Here is a 24,320-nt window from a genome sequence, read left to right as displayed (position 1 = left end):
AGGAGTGGTTGTTCAGGGAGATGAAGAGTGATCGGATCGAGAGGTAGGACTGGAGCAACCTGAGTGCAGTACCTTCAATACCCATGTCCTTGAGTCAGGTGAGCAGGATGTTGTGGCTCACGGTATCGAAGGCTGCACTCAGTCAAGGAGGATGAGGAGATTGAGCACCTGTAGAAGGTCAGCATCCTCTCTATGGAGCACCTGTAGAAGGTCAGGATCCTCTCTATGGTGCACCTGTAGAAGGTCAGGATGCTCTCTATGGTGCACCTGTAGAAGGTCAGAGTATCCTGGAGTCCATGTTGAACCTCCTCAGCCTGCGGAGGATGAAGAGCCGCTGTTGATCTTTCTTGGCGATGGTGTTTGTGTGCAGAGTCCATGTCAGGTCCTCAGTGAAGAGTCCATGTCAGGTCCTCAGTGATGAATCCATTTCAGGTCCTCAGTGATGAGTCCATGTCAGGTCCTCAGTGAAGAGTCCATGTCAGGTCCTCAGTGATGAGTCCATGTCAGGTCCTCAGTGATGAGTCCATGTCAGGTCCTCAGTGATGAGTCCATTTCAGGTCCTCAGTGATGAGTCCATGTCAGGTCCTCAGTGAAGAGTCCATGTCAGGTCCTCAGTGATGAGTCTATGTCAGGTCCTCAGTGATGAGTCCATGTCAGGTCCTCAGTGATGAGTCCATGTCAGGTCCTCAGTGATGAGTCCATGTCAGGTCCTCAGTGATGAGTCCATGTCAGGTCCTCAGTGATGAGTCCATGTCAGGTCCTCAGTGATGTGGACACAGAGGAACCTGAAGCTGCTGACTCTCTCCTCCCATTGATGGCGATGGGGGCGTGTCCCTCTCTCTGCTGCTTCCTGTAATCCACAATCAGCTCCTTAGTTTTGCTGACGTTGAGATGGAGGTTGTTATTCTGGCACCAAGATGTCAGGTGTTGAAAGCTGAACTATATCATCTGATCATCCTTGTGTTCAGGTGGATTTCTTTGCAGTGGAGCTGTTGGATGGCAGCCTGTACCTTCTGCTGGACATGGGCTCAGGGACCATCAAGGTGAAGGCCACCCAGACAAAGGTGAACGACGGAGCCTGGTATCACGTGGACATTCAGAGAGATGGACGCTCAGGTCAGTGGTGCTGCTCAATCAATGAGGTCAACTAGTCATAATAATATATTAGGGCTGCTCAATTAATCGTATTTTAATCGCAATTACGATTTTAGCTTGTAACGATTATGAAAACAGCATAATCGAAATAAAACGATTATTTATTTTTTCATTTTTAAATTCTTTTTTTTTATTGGTTTTTCAGTTGAATTATACTTAAAGTTCAGGGTAATCAACTGTTAAAAACATACTGTTCACATTTTTTTGTGATGGATGTTTTCAAAGTAAATGGATAATCGTTTTTAATAATCGTGATATCAATTATTGACCCAAATAATCGAGATTATGATTTTTGCCATAATCGAGCAACCCTATAATATATAAATTACCTTTTATATACACCCTTGTCTTTAAAGTACATAACAAGTATCACTTTTTTTGTTAACTTGACTTTTCTTCACACTGTACATTTCAAATGTATATCGAATTGAATATGCTATTCCTTGCACACTTAATGTAAATAATATTCTACTTTAAACATATGTTGGCTGTAATTTGGCCGTTCATAGTGTTTTCACAGTGAACTATACATTTTAGGTATACAATTAACTATTTTAGTTCTGGTTTATTTTATATTTTGATGTTTATTTTTGTTTGTTTGTTTTGTCTACCCTTTTCAGTTCTAATGATGTGCAATGCCTTGTTTTAACATGCTGCTGTAGTGGGGAAAAAACAATTTGGGATCAATAAATGATATCTTATCAGGGGCCTCATTTCTAAATGTGGCGTACGCTCAATATATGGTGTAAGCAATCTCTGATTTATAAAAAGCATTCTTGACGGTACTTTGACCCATGTGTACGCACAAAAATGTGAGAGATAAGAAACTGCGAAACCTTTCGCAGAAGGATGAAAGGAGAGAAATATGTGAACAGAATACCATCAATCGAAATATTACCTCATGCATCATATATGAAGAATTCATTTGCGAAAATGGATAAAAGCACATCTGAGTGCACACAAAAACGTTACTTGGAGAAATAAATAAATACGGATATGTTATTGAAAACCACCCCCGAACCGTTCTCTTATATGTTCTGAAATGTATTCTCATAAATGATGCGGTAAGCAGAAAGACAGAATTACCTTTTAAACTGGCGCCGTTTTGCATTTCTGTAGGTTGCATATGTAGATACAAGTGCATGGTTGTATATACTAAATACAGTAATTATGTTTAAAAATGTGTGTAAATTGATAAGCATTTTTTTTCCTTTACAAATAAAGATAATTATTATTATGCCGTTCGCCAAAACTTGATGGATCGCTCGTAATACACTAGAGGTATGGAAACTAATAACACCATGTGTTTGGTCAATTGTTTAGCTGATGTCACACATCTGTTTTATTTCCTTTAACTCGTGTATAGAGTTGCTGCAGGGGGGGTTGAGACGCACAGGCTGCAGTGGAGACGCTGTGCACAGCTGATTGACAGCTGAAACACAAACCACCAAATAAACAGAAATCATTTCTGTAAATAAAGTCCCAACTGTTTTTACATTTGCAAACCCAGCGTGATTGCACTTGGTTTACTTGGTTCATACACGTCCTTTGTTCCTACGTACGCGATCTTTTCACGTGAATCCTACGCAAAGTTTTATAAATGAGGCCCCTGATCTTATCTTACTTGCATACTCAAGTTATTTAACATGTAAAATTAAATGAACTGAATTTAATATAATTCTACAAACATATTTATGTGATAAAATACAACATCTTTCAAGTACATCAGAATTCTCTTTTGTAACTATGCAGCCCCTATGTCTAATCTGTACTCCCTCCAACCCCCCCACAGGGACCATCTCCGTAAATAGCAGAAGGACTCCGTTCACAGCCAGCGGTGAGAGCGAGATTCTGGACTTGGAGGGCGACATGTACTTGGGGGGGCTTCCCAATGACCGCACCAACCTCATCCTGCCCACTGAGCTCTGGACAGCCATGCTCAACTACGGCTATGTGGGCTGTATCCGGGACCTTTTTATTGATGGTCGAAGCAAAGATATCCGTCAGATTGCTGAGGCTCAGAATGGCGCTGGCATCAAACCCTCGTGCAACAAGCAACCAGGCAAGCAGTGTGAGAGCTACCCATGCAAGAACCGGGGGGTCTGCAAAGAGGGCTGGAACCGATTCATCTGCGACTGCACCGGCACTGGCTACTGGTCACGCACCTGTGAGAGAGGTCAGTGCTTTTTTCTCTCACATAAACCCTGGACCATACCCAGACCTTTTCCAAGGCAGAGGCAACCATCCAACAATCGTGACCGTGGAAGCAGTGGCCTATTTAATCATCACTTGGTTTGAAGGACAGAGTTTACTTACCACAGAGAAAAACAAACAGCCAACTAGTCAACTAGTGGTAGATTTAGTAACATCCAATAGGCGCTTTCACACCAAGTACTTTGCCGTACTTAGTTCATCAGAACTCTTTAGTTCTGATGAACTAAAAAGCAGATCGCGTTCACACCGGAATGAGTCCCTGAGGGAGGATTAGGCAAATGAAGCCGCTGACGTCACTTCTTCTTCTGCTGTGGGTTTACTGGCAGGCCGCAAACAACTTCACGGCGTATACTGCCGCCCAAAGTCCCCTGAGTTGGGGAAGGCTTCAGTAGAAGCTGCTGGGACTCCCAGCAGCTTCTACTGAAGCCTTCCGAGTAAATCGCCAGAACGCCGACACCTCCTCATTTCCACCGCTCCCATGTTTTCTTTTGTGTTGCCATAAGTTAGTCTCTCTGCGTTTGTGCGCTGGGCTAATGCTAATGCTAATAATGATAATGCGAGGAAAATAAAATGGCGGCTTCACAACACTTTTTGGGAGTTTTACGGGGCGTGATTTGTAATCCGCCCAGCCAATCAGACATAGGAACCTTTTTCTCCCACGAAAGTACCTGCTCTCTAGCAGGGACTGAAAAGGGGGTGAAAAGGTTCTCATTAACTAAGTTCTAGTTCCGGATTTCTTTGGTGTAAACGCACATTTTCTGAACTATATCGGAACTATACTGGGAAAAGTACTCCGGTGTGAAAGCACCTATTGTCACTATCAGTAGACATTCACTATAGAACACAAACGATTAATAGTTTTGGGGTTTGAAAAAATGGAAAGCAGGTCATATTTGAAGCATAATTGGACCAGGTCAGTCTTGATGTTATTCAGTCTTAAAATACAGACTATGAAGAAGGTACCCTTGAACGAGAAGCAGCTCTTATCCTGTGAGCAGAGTGGGAAAGAGTTCTAAGGGTTTTTAATACATTTGTTGACTATGTAAACCTCAACCAATAGCAATGATGGCCAAATCTGCAGTTTGATTAAAATAAACCTGCAGAATGATTTTGTTAAATGGCAGATGCTTGAGGAGCACTAAACTGAAGAACTGGATCAGAAGTCAGCAGTGAACACAGATAAAGAACTTAGATAGTATCATGATATTCATCAGAATGTATTGTGCTCTCATTTGATTATGCACCACCTGGTAGCAGTACAAGAAAATAGCATAACAGTGATGCAGAGTATACAGCTGTGGCCAAAAGTTTTGAGAATGACACAAATATTAATTTTCACAAAGTCTGCTGCCTCAGTTTATATGATGGCAATTTGCATGTACTGCAGAATGTTACGGAGAGTGATCAAATGAACTGCAATGTATGGCAAAGTCCCTCTTTGCCATGAAAATGTACTTAATACCAAAAAGAACATTTGCACTACATTTCAGCCCTGCCAAAAAGGAATAGCTGACATCATGTCAGTGATTCTCTGGTTAACACAGATCAGAGTGTTGATGAGGACCAGGCTGGAGATCACTGTCATGCTGATTGAATCACTCTGTCATGCTGATTGAGTTAAGAATAACAGACTAGAAGCTTAGGTGGTGTTTACAAGAGAACGAAACGGGTTGTATCCGCTACTTTTCTCTCGCGTATAACCCGTTCGTTCACACATGGCCGTAACGGAACCGCGGAAACGGACCCAGCAAACGATAAATTGTCCCAAGGTGGATAGATCTGAAAACGGAACGCTCTGGGGGGCCAAACGGCTCCGTGTGTACGTCCTATACGATCATTTCCTGATAACGATGAAGCCATAGCCCCACCTCTGCTGCTCACTGCTGTAGCATGGTCAGTAGCTACACTGTAACACATTTTCCTGTCAAATAGCAGTAAAGTGCTGGCAGCACAGACGCCTGCACTCTACTGTAATACTACAGTACTCATACCGTGAAATGACTTTACAGCCTCTTACTGTAAACATAAAATACAGTATACTGCTGTATTTTTTCAATTAACAGTAAAATACTGGCAGCAGAGACGCCAGCAATATACTGAAATTATACAGTATTCATACTGAACAATTTCAGTTGATTACTGTAAAAAATGTAATACTTCACAGTAACATTCTGGTTAGGGGTTGCCAGTAGATTACTTGATTGACAATACAACAACTCAATTTAGCATTTGTTAATTAATTAATTAATTAAAATATGTATTGTTCTGTGGGTTACAGACATCTGCTTAAAATATGCATTATTGTGAACATTATGCAAAATAAGCACTTGCTGGCACCCAGTTCTTTAATCCCCATCATGGACAGTAATATTTAAGGGACCATATCAGCCAAACTTCTCACATTGAAACGTATCACAAGGCCAAGTAATGCAGTGCCTATCGACCACCCTGTCATTCAGGCTGTTACTGCTCTACCCCACCCCCTGCTGGCTGGAGGGACTACCAATGGTAAAACTAACAGTAAAAGATCACAGAGCAGAGGTGGGGAGTCGCATATTTTTGGACTTGAGACTTGCTTGACTAACATTGATAAAAGACTTGACTTTGACTTGGTATTCATGACTTGAGACTTGACTTAAGCTTGAGACAGATGACTTGAAAGGACTTTACTTTTTAAAATTAAATATTTGCGTTTGTTTTTGTAGTGAGATATTACGTTTAGTTTTTTCGAAATGTGATTGGGTGATTATAGCGCCGTGCTGGAGACTTGGCGTGCGTCTCCCAATAGTTCGGAGCGTGTCCGACTCAGAGGCGCACTGGCCCTGATAGGTACAAGCGAGCGGTGCAAAAGACAAGAACTTGACAGCGTTGCAATAATCAGGAACTTGAGAGCGTTGCAATACTGCCTTTAACTGACCCGTGGATCAGCGTCTGGCAGCCGTACAGCAAATCGGCGTGCAGCAGAGCTTCCACCGTGGACCCTCGCCTCACGGTCGCTTCCTCGTCGATCCGTCCAGAGCCTTGCTTCCCGTTCGCTCTTCCGCCTCGTAGCTTCACCTTTTCCATTCTCCCGGCTCTCCTGGTAAATGTCCCGGTCCCTCGCTTTAAACAACCACCGGCCAATCCACGTAGCCCCCTGGAAGGCTGGGCAGGCAGCAGCCAATCACGCTGCCCTCATCCAGCTGATTCAATGCTTACTGTATGAAGCTGGTAATACCAAAGTGTCTTGTGGCATAATGTGGCAACATCAGTCTGTCAAAACAACACATGGAGTGAGAGAGTGAGAGACGAGAGAGAGCTCACTGACCTACAGTATACTGTATGAAGTCCCATTCAAAGTCAAGGAGGTTCTTCAGTCGTGTGGAGACGTGTGTGTTGACTGTGGCAGACTTCTTCTGGACGATCACAGCCGTCTTCTTGGAGACAACCTTGCCCCGGATGGCCTTTGTTCCTCTCTCTGGGTTGATACCAAGGAAGCGCCTGAAATCAGGAATGTTTTAAGATCAGAGTCTGAATGGAAAACTATTAGGAACACTTTGTTGTCTTAAAGGGGTAGTTTGGGTTTTATTCCATAATGTGATATGAGTTACTAACCGGTACTGACATAATGAGGTATTTAGTGTAATTCCGCTGCTTGATTTTTCCTATCAGACCCTTCTATATCTTGGAACTATTTAATTTGTTGAAAATTGCCAGTGTATTACTACGCACTGGAGCCAGTTCACATATTACGCCTCTATTCAAGATTATCGGCGGCTTGATATTGGAATCGGCTCCACTGAATAGTAATACACATAATTAACAAAGAAAATATGTTCAAGATATAGAGAGTTCAAGCAGCAGAATTACTCAATATATGTTGTATTCTCGTGTGAATGGTTCATGTTTTGTTTTTTTGAGGCTTGAAATGTTGTTGTTACCTGACCCCATGTTCTGCATTTTTGCCTAACAATTGACCAGCTGGCAGGGACATTTCTGACTGCCTGCCAGAGTTAATGTCTGTGTCAATACCGGTAAGTAACTAATACCAGCATCTTATGTTAAAAAAATCCAAACTATCCCTTTAAGTGAGCAAAGTAATGATTTGTGGTTATTCAGGTTTCAAAGATTTTAATTGTAAATAAAAAAACTAGGGCTGTCAAATGATTAAAAATGTTAATCAGATTAATCACATCTTAAAAATTAATTAATCATGATTAATCACCATTCGAACTATGTCCAAAATATGCCGTTTATTTATGTATATTGTTGTGGGAATGGAAAGATAAATGAAAGAAGGCGGATATATCCATTTAACATACTGTGTGTCAAAATGAAAGACAGCCCACATACCTATCAATCATCAAACCGTGGGGTCTTAATGCATTACGTGTTGATTTCTATCAACGGGGGAGTACTTCAGGAAAGTCGACGGGGGGGGCAGCTAGTGGAGTACTTAGTGACCACAGAGTGTGAACGTTGTGATCAGCTGTTTTAGCGCAGTTCTCCAGTGAAGGGGGGGGAGTCTCCCTCCGCAGCCGGTTGGCGTAGTTTTGGCACAATTCCGTTGTACAGACCGACGTTAACAGCAGCCCTGTCTGTGCACACGGAGACCGACTCTGTCGTCCGGTGATCTAACCGCCTTCTGGAAAAGCTTCACAAGTAGCCTACGTCGGTACGCAAATGCACTTTGTGACACAAGTGACGGTACGCATTTCAGATTACGCACATAACCCGTACCCGTTATGTGCACCCCTGTACTACAGCAAAAGTATTCTCCGTCGGGACTTCCTGCAACAACACCACGCCGTTATCTTGATTCTGATTGGCCAGAAGACATTATCAAAGATGTTCTATTGAGAAAACGATCACTACGTGACAAAAGTGGCTGCTGAAATCAATCTTACTAACTGTGCAATTCTCGGCGCGAGTTGGCGGACTTTATTTTGCTTACTTTAACATCATTTTTCAAGCCATTTCTTGGTATGGGTGTAGCCTACCCCAGCCATACCCTGGCGCTGCCACTGGTGGCACGTATGGGGCGGGCCATTCTGCACATGCGTTAAATGCGTTAAATATTTTAACGCAATTAATTCAAAAAATGAATTACCGCCGTTAACGCGATAATTTTGACAGCATTAAAAAAAACATAATGATTACAAGGAAATGAAAGGAGTCTTACCTCTGAATGAATTCCAGAGTACCGGCTGCCTCTTCCTGATACTGCAGGTTGAATAGTAGATCGCAAATGACAGCAACAAGTCCCGTCAAAAAAGTTGGTGTGATGCCCTCAGATATGACACGGCCCTCAAGGGTGATCATCCATCGCCGTCCAGTGGTGACTTAGCAACATCAGAATGCATCTCACCTTGCATAAATATCTGTAAACTCAAAGAACAATGGCCAATCTGATATAATATGTCTATCAATGAAATGTATACCAAGCAGTATCAGACGAGGACTTGCAGGTAGAGTGAAGGTTGTCTCAACGTCAGCTGCGGTGGCAGACACCTGTAGAGAACAGACAAAGACACTAACCAAATGCATAATGAAACATATGATGCATTAATGTTGATTAGGCTAACATATGTCAACAAGAAGCCCAGTATATTACTGGCTGTTTTTCTGTACCACCTGTATCAATCTTCGTGCTGAAATGTATAATAAACCAAGTTGGCTACGAAATCAACGTTAAAATAAATCAATAAACACTAACACACATTAACATCAGCTTGCTCTCCTCTCAAAACCACCTTTCTACTTATCCCAACTCCATTCCAACCGTCAAGTTAGTTTCGTGTTTTTTCGTCGCATTTGCAGCTATTAACAAGGGGCAAATATATCAACTGCTAACGTTACCATGGGAGCCTGCCTACAGACCTCCACTGTCAGGACAGTTCCGGTGCAGACCTCCACTCTCAGAACACCTCCACTGTCAGTACAGGAAGTGACGATTCTGACGAACACGTTTTTTTTCCCGCCCACCGAATCACAATGGAGACTCATCACGGAGGTGATGAGTCCGCCCACCGTGCACTTTGGGTCGGCCTTGGTCAAGCCCTTTTGACCCCCCAGCCTGGTTCTCGTAAAAGTGTTTCGCTCAAAAGCATAGACTGTATATATAAACTCAAATGACACCATGGAGGAATGTAACGGGAGTTGACAGGGGACTCTGCCCGCCTCACGAGTGCCTATTTTCGTACACTTTTTTTCACTTTCCCCCCTATTTTCCCCGGTTTTATTATTTTTTGGGCTATTTCACCCGGTTTCTACCGGGGACATTGCCCGGTCTCGGGTGTCCCCCCACGGCCTGTGTCCAGCCCGCCCCCCACTCATCCATATATTAACGGATTTTGACAATTTTTGTTGCATTTTTCTCCCCTCACTGATCGAATGGCAAACGCGACCCACTGTCGGAGGGCCTCCGCGCCGGCCCGGCCTAGTGCCGGTGCTCTGACGGTCGGTTCCTCCGAACTGCGGGTTCGACTCTGATGGCCGGGAGGGTTTGCTGCGTAGGGGTGGGGGACTTCCCCCACTCTGCGTGTCTCTTCCTTCCCGGGCCGGCCGATATGAAGCGTGACCAAGACGCACCGTCCAGGGGTCCCACGGGTCCCACGGGTCCCACGGGTCCCGCAGCGGGGTGGAGGTTCCCAGCTGGAACCTCCCCACCTCCGCCGCATATATATATATATATATATATATAGGGAGACCTTGTATTGTAGTTAATATCAGTTCCGAAACAGGAAATGCACGCAAATACGAAATAAAATCGTATATATTTATATATATCTTGTAATATACAAGACGACATCTTGTATTTTAGTTACACACCTTGACACCGTCCACATAGCTATAGTGAAATACAAATAATATAAAACATTAAGCCTCTTTGATGTAATAATCGGAGCTGAAACCTCTGCCATATAACACACACTTCCTTATTTATCTTTGTATAATAATAACATAAAAATAAAGACGATATACTACAGATGATATGATTAACCGACAGCTGTGGGTATTTGATATAACAAGATGATTTGTCTACTTGTATGATACATATTTTAACTATGTCAGCATGACACCACTTAAGAGGGCAGTAGAAGTTAGTTAAAACCATATTTATTTTCATAAAATTATTAGCCTCTTATTTATGTCATAAGCCTGAAAATGTTATGTATAATTATGTTAGCTCTATAGTCTAATTACTGTTTGCTATTACAATACATTACATTACATTGCATTTAGCTGACGCTTTTATCCAAAGCGACTTACAATAAGTGCGTTCGTCCAACAAAATACAACTTGAAGAAAACAGAATCATATAAGTACATCAGGTTTCATAGAGCAAAAACATTTCAAGTGCTACTCAACTGGCTTTAGGTAAGCCAGTCCTTTATTAGTATAAAAGTGCTTCGTTAATAGTTCTATCGCTCGAAGTGGAGTCGAAAGAGATGAGTTTTCAGTTTGCGCCGGAAGATGTGCAAGCTATCTGCTGTCCTGATGTCAATGGGGAGCTCATTCCACCATCCTGGAGCCAGGACAGCAAACCCACGTGTTTTCGCTGATGGGAACTTGGGTCCCCCTCGCAGCGAGGGCGCAGCGAGTCGTTTGGCTGATGCAGAGCGTAGTGCACGCGTTGGGGTGTACGGTTTAACCATGTCCTGGATGTACGAAGGGCCAGATCCATTCGCAGCATGGTACGCAAGTACCAGTGTCTTGAAGTGGATTCTAGCAGTTACCGGAAGCCAGTGAAGCGAGCGTAGGAGCGGAGTAGTGTGGGAAAATTTAGGAAGGTTGAAGACCAATAGACTGTTTCACTTCACTCCTACTTTATTTCTCCCTTTACTGCACTATTGGATTAAGAATCTGCATATTAAACAATTTGCTAGAAATGATATCCATTTTAGATTCCATTGTGTATTAAAATGTCAATTATTTTCATATTTGGTAGTTATTTTTTCTGCTAGATCCCCTTGATGGACTCCTAAATTGTCCTTGTGGTGTGATGCGGGAGACAATAAAAGGCTTATCTTAAAGTAAACCAACATTCCTCTGTGGTGTTCATGGTATAATCAAGGTGAATTATCAAATGCTTCATTGAAAAACAAAACAAAGCAAAACACACAAAAACTGACAAAGTGTTCCAACTTCCTGTTGCCCTTTATTCAAACAACAGAAATGCATTCGCAGAATGCCAGATACCCTCTTTTTTCTCTGATCTCGTTTAAAGGAATGCTCCACTCATTAGATAATTAATCAAAACTTCAGTATTTAGTGAAACATTATGTTTAAACCATACCCTGAAGAAATCAGCGATATTCCCCGGTAAATAATGATTTTATAGCTCTTTTTTATCAAAACCTGTATATTCTGTCAGGCCGCTGCCATTTTTCCCATTTTCAGTAGTCACGTGATGGTCGTGACGTCATCCATGCGTTCACTTTGTAAACACACGAAAACATGGCGGAGTTTTGAGCAATATGAAGAGATTGAAAGGGGGAATTCAGCCATACAGGTTCGAGCCTACTTAGTACTACTTAGTAGATACAATGATTTTGATTACTAGATATGTATGCATGTAGTACCACCTTTGCTAGCGATTCCCTCTCTAGTTTAGCATACTCAGCCTCGTTGTCCCTGGCCCTAGAACCATGATTTTATGGCGCCGGAAAAACTGGGGGAAAATACCCACTAGCCGGTACTACGCTATATGGAAAGGCCACCAAAAACTGTCCTGGACGATAAAGGACGTTTAAACGGGGCTACCCGCTGCAATGGAAATGCGCTATAACATACCTTATTCTTACTCCGAGCACTACTTCTGGTCCTCCGTCGCTTCACACTTGCAGAGGGCGATTTCTCAACTGGCCGAACTGGTGTCCTGGTCGGTGATGACACCAGAAAGACCGATGGCACTGCATCTCCATTAAGTAATGGTTGTTCAATAAATCCCATGTTATGTTTTATCATACTCTCAGAGTAGTCGTCCGGAAACTTGAAATGTTCGCTGCATACATGCGCCTGTGGATCTTTCGGTTCGGGCCGAGCACATTTCGCTAGCCACTGCCTCCGAACGTACTTCCTACGCTTACCTTTTGGCAACAGATGGAACCGAGCATTCCGTGGATTGTTCCTATCAGAATTGTGGCAATGTTTCGCGATACAATGAGGCATATTTGAAGAGAGTAACTACAGTAAATAACATGAACATCAACGTGTACTCGAAACCAAACGCATGGTTTACGTCACGTCCGGTAAAATGGCGCCGCCCACAGTGTTGATGTTATTTCGGTAATTAATCAGTTTAAAATCACTGATAATGTCATCGGATTAAAAAAAAAAAAAAAAAAGACTGGCAGAGACTGGTCTGTTTTATTGGATGATAATTATTTAAAAATGAGTGTCATGAGCATACCATTCCTTTAAGAAGGTCCACATGTCTTCCATATGTTCAAACCTAAACTTGAATGGCTCCAAGATTGCCTCCATCTCATCCTCGTCACATTCGTCAGGTTTTTCCTCCCAAAGCTTGACAGCCTCTCTTAGCTATTCCTAGCTTTCTAATTATATCAGGATTGTCTTTGTACTCCAAATATTAAGCGAAATATGTCACATTATATAATGACTGTCACCGAGTCATCATTTTGAGAAAAAGGCCTTCAAAGTTTCCTCTTCTCTGGAATCCATCGATCTGATTGATTATTAGCAAATGATCAAAATACTACGGAGGGAAGATATTTTCATTTGGAGGGGAAGCTCGCGAGTGTGTGTGTATACGTGTGTGTGTGTGTTTGTGTAATTTTGCGTTTGTGTGTATTGTGTTTGTTTCCCGGGGAAAACACTCACGAGAAACACCGGCTGTTGTTATGCTTGCTGTGACGTTAAGTTACTCCGTTCTCCGCTTGTAATAATGCCGAAGCTTCAAAGTTGTATTTATCATCTGAATTTGCCGAAACAAGTTTAATATTCTGAAAGCCAAGACTTTGTTTATTTGAAATCAGATGAAAACAAACTGTAACGGACCCTGCCGTGTTATCTATGAATACTATACTCTTACATTCATAATGTCAGCCGGAGGGAGGGGGGGGCGGCGCTGCGGAAGAGCAGATTGCGAATGAGAGGTGCCTGTCTTCGTCCCTTTACAAGCTTCAAACATGTATTTATTGTGTGATTTTGGAAATAAAAGTATCATATTCTGAAAGCCAAGACTTTGTTTGTTTAAAATCAAACAAAACACCCGAACCCCGAAAAAATAGTTTTTTACGTAAATCCACGTTTATTTTGAAATGAGCCGTTGCGACTTCTGACTGATTTCGATAGAGCGGGTCACATATTATATCGATAAATGTTGTTTTGTCTGCGAAACAATACATTTAGACTGCATTCATTGTTTTGGATAGTGCAAACAGGTCACGCACCTTACCTTACTGATTTGCAAAAACCATCAGACGAGTCGTTCGGTGGGCGGGGAAAAAAACGTATTCGTCAGAATCGTCACTTCCTGTACTGACAGTGGAGGTGTCCTGACAGTGGAGGTCTGCACCGGAACTGTCCTGACATTGGAGGTCTGCAGGCAGACCCCTCTCAACGTTACAGCTAACCAATCTTAAGAAAATGCACAGATGATCCAAAACGGTTAGCATTTGATAAAACATGATGACTCTGAAATGCAAGGACATATAAATGTTTGAGCTATTCAAAGAGGCCTCATAAGTGACATTTTTAAATCACACACTCCCTAGCTCCCAGCTGGCTGGCTGAGCATCAGTTTGATTTTAAACATTTTTTGAAGTAATGCTAGAATGAATAATATAGCCTACTGACGAGGAAAATAAGATGGTTTTTCATCACCGTCAAATTTGTAGATGCACAACCCGATCGATGCAGATGATGCAGGACTTCTTGTTGATCTTCACATGTCCTCCGAAATGCGTCCTTCTCTGGAAAAGCTGCTCTCCTAATGACGTTTCTTCCTTTCAATATTCTCGACAACGGGTCTCACCCCCTGCATGCCACACTGGTTTCCTACCGGAGCATATTCAGCCACAGACTGAGACCACTGAAGACCACCACGGTATGCCACAGGAGGTCTTTCCTCCCAGGGGCCATCAAACTCTTTAACTCTTCACCCTTAAGTAAAGGGAACTCAGAACTTCCACACCAACACTATGTGCAATATAAATATCATTACCATCATTACAAAACACTCGCTGCTATATAACATGTGCAATATTATTATTATTTTATAATGTGCTATGATAACGTGCAATCTGCCACTACGTTTTTTTGCACTACTAAATATTTACATTAATTATGTGACCGTCTATGTTTCCTGTAGATATTTAATTTTTACTGCACTGTAAGTGTACAGTTTTACTATTATGCTGCCGTGTATATTGTATTTGTGTAACTGTGGCACAACAATTTCCTTCTGGATAAATAAAGTCTTATCTTATCTTAACATGCTGCCATATTAAAACAGTTCCGACAAGTTAGCAGCGAGCTGACAGTATCACACGCATCAGACATTGTACTGAGGGGCACCAGAATGGTGATTCCCACTGGTTTGGTTTCCAGATATTGATCACAAATCAGAAGCATCGGTAAGCAGGTGTCTTGCATGTCAGGCAAATATCCCAGCTGGGCATACTGAGCCACTAAAAATGACAACACTACAAGAAGAAGAAGAAGAAGAAGAAGAAGAAGAAGAAGAAGAAGAAGAAGAAGAAGAAGAAGAAGAAGAAGAAGAAGAAGAAGAAGAAGAAGAAGAAAAAGAAGAAGAAGAAGAAGAAGAAGAAGAAGAAGAAGAAGAAGAAGAAGAAGAAGAAGAAGAAGAAGAAGAAGAAGAAGAAGAAGAAGAAGAAGATTTTTAAAACAAATTGTATTTGCATTTGTTTTACCACTTTGCAAAAGAGTCGGAATAAACCTAATACATTACACAATCAAATAAATAAACAGATTTTCATGACTACCAAATACATATAATTTGAAAACCCCATTTGAAAGCGTTTTACCCATTTAAAAACATCCTCTTTTACACACTTTAAAAACAAAAACTACACCTATCCTTTAAAACTTCAATATTAGAGAGTCATTCTCCCCCAGCGAGCACAGAACCTGCCCAACAGCCCACACATCCAGAAACCCCTGCAGATGATTGATCAGCGTATAGTACGCATGCTCCACCCTCAGACGCGCTGCCACCAGCCCCCTCAGACAGAGCACTGCATCCGTCCATCCCACTCCAGCAACTTGGTTCTTCCTACTTTTCCAGATTGCTCATTTTGCATTAGCAAACAAGACATTCATCAATAGTAGGGTTTCTTTCTTTTTCAGGATGTATTTGGGGCCATGGACAAAAAGTGGTATGGAGAAAACCTCCCCAACCCTTCCACCCACTCCTGTAACATTGTTTTAAGACCAGCCAATCAGGACACCACTAAATGCTCCAATGTTTCTGCCATAAAACAGAATGGACAGCCCCCCCTTGTGCCCAGTTCAAAATGAGCTCTGTATTTGTTAGTGGCTATTGCACCGTGTATAACTCTCCATTGGATGTCAGCCATCCGTTTCTCAACCGGAGATTTATACAGGATCCTCCAGCTGCCCTGAGGGGAAGAGCCCAGGCCAAACACATCCGTCCACCTCGACTCTCTGACGCCTGGAAGAGAGCTGAGGTTTAGCACCTTTACGCAGCTAAGATATAGCTGCTTCCCATTGCAGGAGCTGAACGTTCCAGGTGTTAGAGTCCCCAGTGATAGCAGGAGACCATCCTCCTCTCTCCATTCCCCCACCGCAGGACCCACACTCAAGGCAGGAAAAACATAATCATGTCCCTTTCTCCACTGGTCAGCCAGATCTGCATCCAGAGCAAAAGTCTGGTGGGATGGCGACAGTGACTGCCACACCTCATCTACCAGGTTCTCCAGAACTCGGGTTGATCGAATGCCCGTCACCTCAGCCAGTTTTTCTGTGGAGACCCCCGTCAAATGGCCAAGTTTTACCACTCCCGCTTCAATGAATAACTATGCTGTAAAATGTATTATCTTTTCGATTTACACATGGCATCTATTGCACGTCTGTCCGTCCTGGGAGAGGGATCCCTCCTCTGTTGCTCTCCCTGAGGTGTCTCCCATTTTTCCCTTTAAATTGTGGGTTTTCCCCGGAAGTTTTTCCTTGTACGATGTGAGGGTCTAAGGACAGAGGGTCTAAGGACAGATGGTCTAAGGACAGAGGGTGTCATATTGTCATACTGATATTCTGTACACACTGTGAAGACTACTGAGACAAATGTAACATTTGTGATATTGGGCTATATAAATGAACATTGATTGATTGATTGAATGGACGCATTTTTTAGGGTGGCCGAAGAGAAAAGGGTTCCAGAATGAAAACCAGTGTCAAACAGTGGCTCCTCAAACAGCCACATCCCAGGCCGGGGGTCGGGTGGTCTGGTAAAACTCAGAATCTTCCAGGCATTGATGACTGAGCAGTAGAAAGGAGCAAGTCCAGTTATCTTGTACGCAGGGGCCTTCAGCAGAAACAGGTGTTTATCAAAACCAAAGCCCCCTGCCCTCCAGAGCAACAGCCGGGCCATAGCCAGCCAGCAGGGAGAGGCACCAGACAGCAGCCGCTGAGCTGCCTGCAGTCTAAAAGCAGCAGTCCTTGCAGTAATGTCCACAAGGCCCTGCCCCCCCTCTGCCACAGGCAGGTACAGGACCGATGCTGGCACCCAGTGATGACCCGACCAGAAGAAATCCACGAGGAGCCGCTGCAGTTGTTTCATGAGGCCCGACGGTGGGGTTAACACCTGGAGTCTGTGCCACAGAGACGAGGCAACCAGATTGTTGGCTACAAGAACTCTTCCCCTGTAGGACAGCTGGGGTAGCAGCCATTTCAATTTGGCTAATTTTGCTTGCACCTTTCCCAGCAATCCCTCCCAGTTCTGTGCCACCATGTCCTCAGACCCCAACCAAACTCCCAGGACCTTTAAACCCTTGTTTCCCCAGCTAAGGTTACCAGGAAGACTGGGCCTATTTCCTACACTCCACTGACCTACCAAAACTGCCTCACTCTTCTCCCAGTTAACTTTGGCTGAAGCAGCCTTCCTATACAAAGCTAAACTGTCCTGTAGCTCCTGGATATCTCACTGACCCTGGACAAAAACACTGACATCATCAGCATAAGCTGATACAACCACCGGGGGGGCCTGAGCTGACTCTGGCAGACACAGGCCCCTCAGACGGTTTCTAAGTCTGCACAAAAGCGGCTCGATGGCAATACTATATAATAGGCCTGAGATAGGGCAGCCCTGCCTGATCCCCCTTTTAACTGGTACAGGTCGGGCTCAGCCCTCCCCCCACCTTCACAACACAACATGCATCACTGTACAAACACTTCACCCAGGACAAAAAATGCTCCCAACACTAAAAGCCTGCAAAGTGGCAGCCAAAAAAGTGTGATCCACACGATCAAACGCCTTCTCCTGGTCAATAGAAATAATACCAACATTTATATTATACAGTTTGCAAACATCAAAAGTGTCTCTCATCAAAAACAAATTGTCCACAATTGATCTGCCAGGGATACAATATGTCTGATCAGTACCGATAAGAAGTTCAATAAAACACTTCAGTCTGTTTGCTAAGACCTTTGACAGTATCTTATAGTCCGTACATAGGAGAGCCACAGGTCTTCAGTTCTTAAGCAGGGTTAGATCTCCTTTCTTAGGCAACAGTGAAATCACTGCACGCCTACAGGAAGCTGGAAGAGTCCCTTTCCCAAAGGACTCCATCAATACGTCTAGCAAGTCATGTCCCAGAATACTCCAGAAATGTTATAAAAAGTCTGCAGGTAAACCGTCAATGCCCGGAGCCTTGCCGGCGGCCATCTGTGTCACAGCAGAGGTCAGTTCCTCCAGCGTAATGTCAGAGCCCAGGGTGTCACTTTCGGCTGGACTCAGCTGTGGAAGACCCTGAAGAAGTTCATCAGCAGCTTCCACGTCACAACCTTCGGCTTTGAACAGGTCTGTGTAGAAGGACACTGCATGCCTCCTCATCTCAGCAGGTTCAGAGGTTACCTGTCCATCGGGGAGACGCAGACATACCATCTGCTTCCTTTGGCCCACAGACCTCTCCAGGTTGAAGAAAAAGGTGGTTGGTGCATCAATGTCTCTCATGGAAGTAAAACGGGCTCTGATCAGAGCTACCTTGGCCTTCTCCTGAAGAAAACAGTTAAGCTGTTGTTGTTTTAGGAGGGACTGTTCTATATTTCGAGCAGACACACTCTCTAACTCTCTGATCTCCCTCTCTAACTGCTCTATAGCTCTCCTAATGTTTGCAGTGGAGTAGGCTGTATACTGTTGGCAGAACACTCTAATCTGAGCCTTTCCTACCTCCCACCACTGACTCAGGGAGGGAAAAGACTCTTTCTTTGATTTCCAGTTGATCCAAAACAATTTAAAATTCTCACAGAAAATCAAATCTTGTAAAATGTTAACATTAAACTGCCAGAACGATCTAGGCTTCTCTGTGTTGGATAAAACCAAATCTAAAGAAACTAGCTGATGGTCTGTGAAACCAACAGGTTGGATGTGATAGTTCACTGCACGAGTAATAGAAGAAGCAGACATGTAAAATCTGTCTAGCCTGGCTGCACTGACGCCCCCATCTAGCATTCTCATCCAGGTGTATTGTTTAACAGAGGGGTGCTTCATACTCTACACATCCACTAAGTCAGCCTCTCTTATCACCTGTGACAGTAAAAGGGACGACTGAGGATGCGGCTCCTGTCCTATTCTGTCTAAAGTGACATTAGTGCAAGCGTTCCAGTCCCCCCCCAGTATAACACACTCCCCCTGTACACTAGTGTCTAGCTCGTCTTTTAATAACTGAAACACAGATACACGTGCAGGGCCCTGATTGGGTGCATACACATTAATAAAAGTGAAAAAGAACTAACAGTTCCACTTTCACCATCAAGGCTCTACCTGCCACTATCTCTGTGCTGGATCACATCTTCACATTTAGAGAGGCTACTCCAGCACTAAGGTTTGAGCCATGACTGAGTCCATACTGACCCCCCCACCACATTCCCCAGTCCGTCTCATTCAGGCTATCACTGTGCGTTTCCTGCAGAAATATCACATCTCATTTTTCTGATTAAAGACCTCTAACACTAAAGCTCTTTTCTGTGCACTTCTACCCCCGTTAATGTTTAAAGAAGCAACCCTTAAAGCCTGCATTAGAGGAAGGAGATAGAGAAAAAGAACAGACAGGTACACACAGCAGAGAGGAGACACCCAGTGTTGCATGATCATGTTGAAATTATTTAGACCTTTTCAGTTTCCTCCCTCTTTTGCTTCCTTTCGTAACTTTTTCATAGCAGTTACATGCTTCCTGAGACGATAGCGTCTCTTTTCATCCAGCAGGTCTAACCCTACAACTTTCTGAAGAGTGCTCACTGTATGAAGAAACTTGTTAGTGTCAGGGAAAAAGTCTCTCACTTCCACTGCCTTGCCAAAGGACTCCTCTAAAAAGACATTCATCTCTTCCAAAGAATATATCTCTGCGTTCTGAGAGAGACTATCTGCAACTGAAACACAGTCAGAATCCCCCTCACCATCTGTGTCCATCTCTGTCACCTCCAGTGTTGGGTTTAACGCGTTACAAAAGTAACGGAGTTACAGTAATATATTACTTTTTGCTGTAACGAAGTAATGTAACGCATTACTAATGAAATGTGGGTAATATATTACCCGTCACAATGCTCAGTAACGCAGTTACAACACATTTTAACCCGAAATGAAATGGTGTTTTGTTGAATGTAGCCTACTAACATACCGAGACATTCCGACACCAGAGACAAATTGTGCGGGTAGATTAGTAAACCTGGTGTTTACCCTTCAGGCTTCGCGTCGGGATCTTCGGGGCAGTTGAATGTTATGCACCCTCTATTCAAAAAAGAGAACGGAGCGAAAAATACTAACAACAAATTGTGTCAGGTGCGCGTGACCTGCTCCGCTGTGCGTGCATCATTTCCAAAGTGCTTCCACAGCAGTGACACACATCTGTGGATAATCATTGATACGAAAATGGTTAAAGCAACCATCACTAAACGCCAGCAACACTGCATCTACTGCAGACCGTAGCAACAGGTCAGATGGGGACATCACGTTACCCTCCGTTGTGGACACTAGCTTACTCCCGCCTGACTCGCCGCCCTCGCCCCCGGAGCAGCAGTCTTCGTCGCCCGAAACTACTGCGGCCCGCAGGTGCCAGGATACCACGGCAAAACAGAGCCTGCCCAGGTATATCTAAACAAGTACCCACCTGTACAGTGGGGTTAGGCGGTCATCTTGCAGCTCGTGGTATAAAAATAGACTGGCTAGAATATTCATGTGAAAATAGTGCCATATTCTGCCATGCCTGTAGAAATGTTGTGTCAAATAATGCATGCAATAGCACAGATGCCTTCACCACGAATGGCTACACAAAGATCTCATATCCCCAGCTTATCAACGAGCTAATGTTGCAGCTGAAATGTTCTCCAGGTCACAAAGTCAACCTCACATGATGATGTGATACCAGTTTTCAAGCACAGTAAATATTATTAGTATTGTTCTGGAACCGGGCCTGTACATGGCCATATACTAAACACACTACAGAGCCCATTCCGTGTCCTGTTATTGTTTACTTCCTCTCTGCCTTCTTCTGGTGATTTATCTGACATCCAGCGCTCCGTCTTTTAACCTCTTTCCCTTTCTCTTTCTGGATCCTCCTTAGCAACCTTCATTATAGTCCTTGACAGTGGTCTGTACTGGATTAACAACACGTCACATGTTAAGAATTTATAATCAGAATCGAGTATTCAACTAAGCCGTGTAATAAAAGTTGTTAGTAGCCTTAAGGGCCTACACAGTTGTTATGCTATACCACATCGCCCTTCACTGGATGTATAATGAGCTGCACTAAACTACATTTTAGCATTTCAAATACCTAGCCATTCTTTTGTGGTTATTTTGGTGAAAGTAACTCAAAAGTAACTACAAAGTAGTGTAACTCATTACATTTCAGAGACAGTAATATTGTAATGTAACTTATTACTTTCAAAATACAGTAATAAGTAATATGTAATATATTACATTTTGGAAGTAACTTGCCCAACACTGGTCACCTCATTATTGTCTGCAGCCTGTTGAAGCTCTTTTTGCCGCCCAGAGCCAGACGGCAGCTCCTGCTGTGTGCCAACAGCCTCCACCTGTCCCACAGCCCCGGTCCTCACCTGTCCTGCTACATCATCTCCCACCCGTTTACCTGTTTCCACATTTTTTCCTCTCACACTCACCACACTCTCTACAGTCCCTGTTTCATCTCTCACGATATTCATCCCTACTTCATCCGCAGCCCCCGGGGCCCCGGGCTCTGCGGCCGCGAACCCAGCCGCCCCGGGCCCAGCCGCACCCGGCGGAGCGGCGTGCCGTCTCTGTGGACATGCAACACGTTTGTGACCCGACTCCCCGCACTCAAAACACTTTACGTTCCCTGAGCTCGCATAAAGCATATAAAAACCCTCTTCGTGCCTCACCCGGAAGGACACATCTAGTGTCTGAGTGGGACAATTCAGAAACATGAAAACCTGTCTCCGCAGAGATTGGACATGTTTTAGCTTTTCATCCTTACGGCCCCTACACACGGCGGCTTGCGTTGACTCTTCAACGCTTCTGCCCATTCACTTTGAATGGGGTGACGTCACGTTTCGCCCAACTGCATTGTGGGAGCAAAGCGTAGCTTTTCTCGCGGTAAAAGTAGAGCAATGTTCTACTTTTGAAGCCTCGACAGAGGCGTCAGCCAATCAAATCCCGTTTATGCAAATCTGCCAGTACAAGCGCTAGCCAATCAAACCGCGTGTATGCTGGGAGAGCCAGACCTTAGTTCATTTCCTCATATGCCAAAAAATGGAAGAGAAAATAATCGTAGCGGTAGGGAATCACCCGGTGCTTTATGATCAGTCTCTGTTCATCTACCGGGATACAAACCGGAGGAGCCAGGCATGGAGGGAGGTGGCAGAGACAGTGGGTGAAACTGGTAGGTTTTCTTCTGTTTGAGGAGTTTATATCCAGTGTACTTCGTTTGAATGGACAGCTAGCAGACATAGACAGTATTTAGCCAGCATGGAATGTTGCGTAAAATAGCACCATAGACATTAATGTCATAAATGTTCATCATATAAAGTGTGACATGTAAAACCTTTTATGCAATTGACAGGAGAGATTCATGTGATTCGTTGTTGGTCGCGTTGCTCACGTAAACTCCCCAAGCTCAAGACACGCCCACAGCCAAGCGGCAACGCACGCCGCCGTGTGTAGGGGCCGTTACACCCCAGAGCAACAGTGCGGAGATTACTGGCAAACTTACCGAAACGCCTCAGCTCCCGTTCCAGCGCCTCATTCGGGATGAACGGAGGAACGCCAGACACAGTGATCCGCGTGGACGGTGTCGCCAACGGCGAAACTTGAATATATTCCTCGTTTAGCATTAATCCGCTCTCAATAAGTTCCGTCACATATTTCTGATCTTTCAAAAAGACCACGACCACTTTGTTCATGCGGGAAGCATAGGAGATGTTTACATGACCGACCTGCTCCCCCACAGCCAGCACCACTGTGCTTGCGGCGTGAGCCACCAAACGCACTCCGTGTCTCAGAAACACCGGCGGCGCCATCCCCGCCGCGAGGCACGGAAAAACATTCACGAAAAAGTATTAACCGTACTTACAAAGAGTACAAATATCCCAACGAAAGATCATACAGTTATAGAAACGATTGAAACAGAAACAAACGAAATAAAAGTGAAACTCCCTCTTCCCTCTTCAAAAACCCACCTCCACCACAGAAGAAGAAGAAGAAGACATACTTCAGAGAATCAACCTGGCACAGCATTAGTGCAGACTTTGATGGACCACTTCCAATTGGAGAGTACCTACTTGTTATCATAGATGATTATACACGTTACCCAGTTGTTGAGAGTGTAAGATCAACTTCAGCTAACACGATCATTCCGGTCATGGACAAAATCTTCTCCGTGATTGGAATCCCCAGAGTTATAAAAACTGATAATGGCCCCCCATTCGGGCCACAGCGACCAGTGCTTGAATTGGGCTCCCACACCACGCCGCTCCTCCGCTGCCTTCACTGGCTTCCGATAACTGCTAGAATCCACTTCAAGACAATGGTACTTGCGTACCATGCTGCGAATGGATCTGGCCCTTCCTACATCCAGGACATGGTTAAACCGTACACCCCAGCACGTGCACTCCGCTCTGCATCAGCCAAACGACTCGCTGCACCCTCGCTGCGAGGGGGACCCAAGTTCCCATCAGCGAAAACACGTGGGTTTGCTGTCCTGGCTCCAGGATGGTGGAATGTGCTCCCCATTGAAATCAGGACAGCAGAAAGCTTACACACCTTCCGGCGCAGACTGAAAACTCATCTCTTTCGACTCCACTTCGAGCGTTAGAACTATTAACAAAGCACTTATATACTAATAAAGGGCTGGCTTATCTAAAGCCAGTTGAGTAGCAGTTGAAATGTTTGGCTCTATGAAACCTGATGTACTTATATGATTCTGTTTTCTTCAAGGTTGTGTTTTGTTGGTCGAACGCACTTATTGTAAGTCGCTTTGGATAAAAGCGTCAGCTAAATGCAATGTAATGTAATGAAAAGACAGCGGTTGTCGCCGGACAAGGATTCCCTCTCTTCTTTCCTGCTGAAAGATGGTGAGTGTACTCAGGGACGAGGAGTCATTTAACCAGCCGCCAGTAGGAGTCAGGCTTTACTTTTTTTTTATATCCATAAAGAAAAAGTAAATCTGTTTACAATTGTTTCATATGGATGTTGAGAGGTATCCATATATCTCTTCATTTTGCTCTCAAAGTGCACCAGATTGATGCATCTAACTTCAATATTTAAAATA

The 24,320-nt window shown here is 43.9% G+C and overlaps 1 protein-coding gene across 4 annotated transcripts in view; it reads left to right on the top strand.

Annotated features, from left to right (window-relative positions):
• nrxn3a (neurexin 3a) overlaps positions 1-24,320 on the top strand; it is a 244,143-nt gene that overhangs the window by 132,742 nt on the left and 87,081 nt on the right. For all 4 annotated transcript variants that reach the window (XM_034231879.1, XM_034231876.1, XM_034231878.1 and 1 more), the window contains 2 exons: positions 969-1,116; positions 2,948-3,331. In XM_034231879.1, coding sequence (XP_034087770.1) covers positions 969-1,116; positions 2,948-3,331 — 532 coding nt within the window. The remainder of the gene's footprint in view (positions 1-968; positions 1,117-2,947; positions 3,332-24,320) is intronic.

The sequence above is a fragment of the Gymnodraco acuticeps genome, unplaced genomic scaffold, assembly GCF_902827175.1.
Source record: "Gymnodraco acuticeps unplaced genomic scaffold, fGymAcu1.1, whole genome shotgun sequence".
Lineage (NCBI taxonomy): Eukaryota > Metazoa > Chordata > Actinopteri > Perciformes > Bathydraconidae > Gymnodraco > Gymnodraco acuticeps.
The sequence above is the reverse complement of the archived record's forward strand: the minus strand, read 5'-3'. Positions and strand labels throughout refer to the sequence as shown.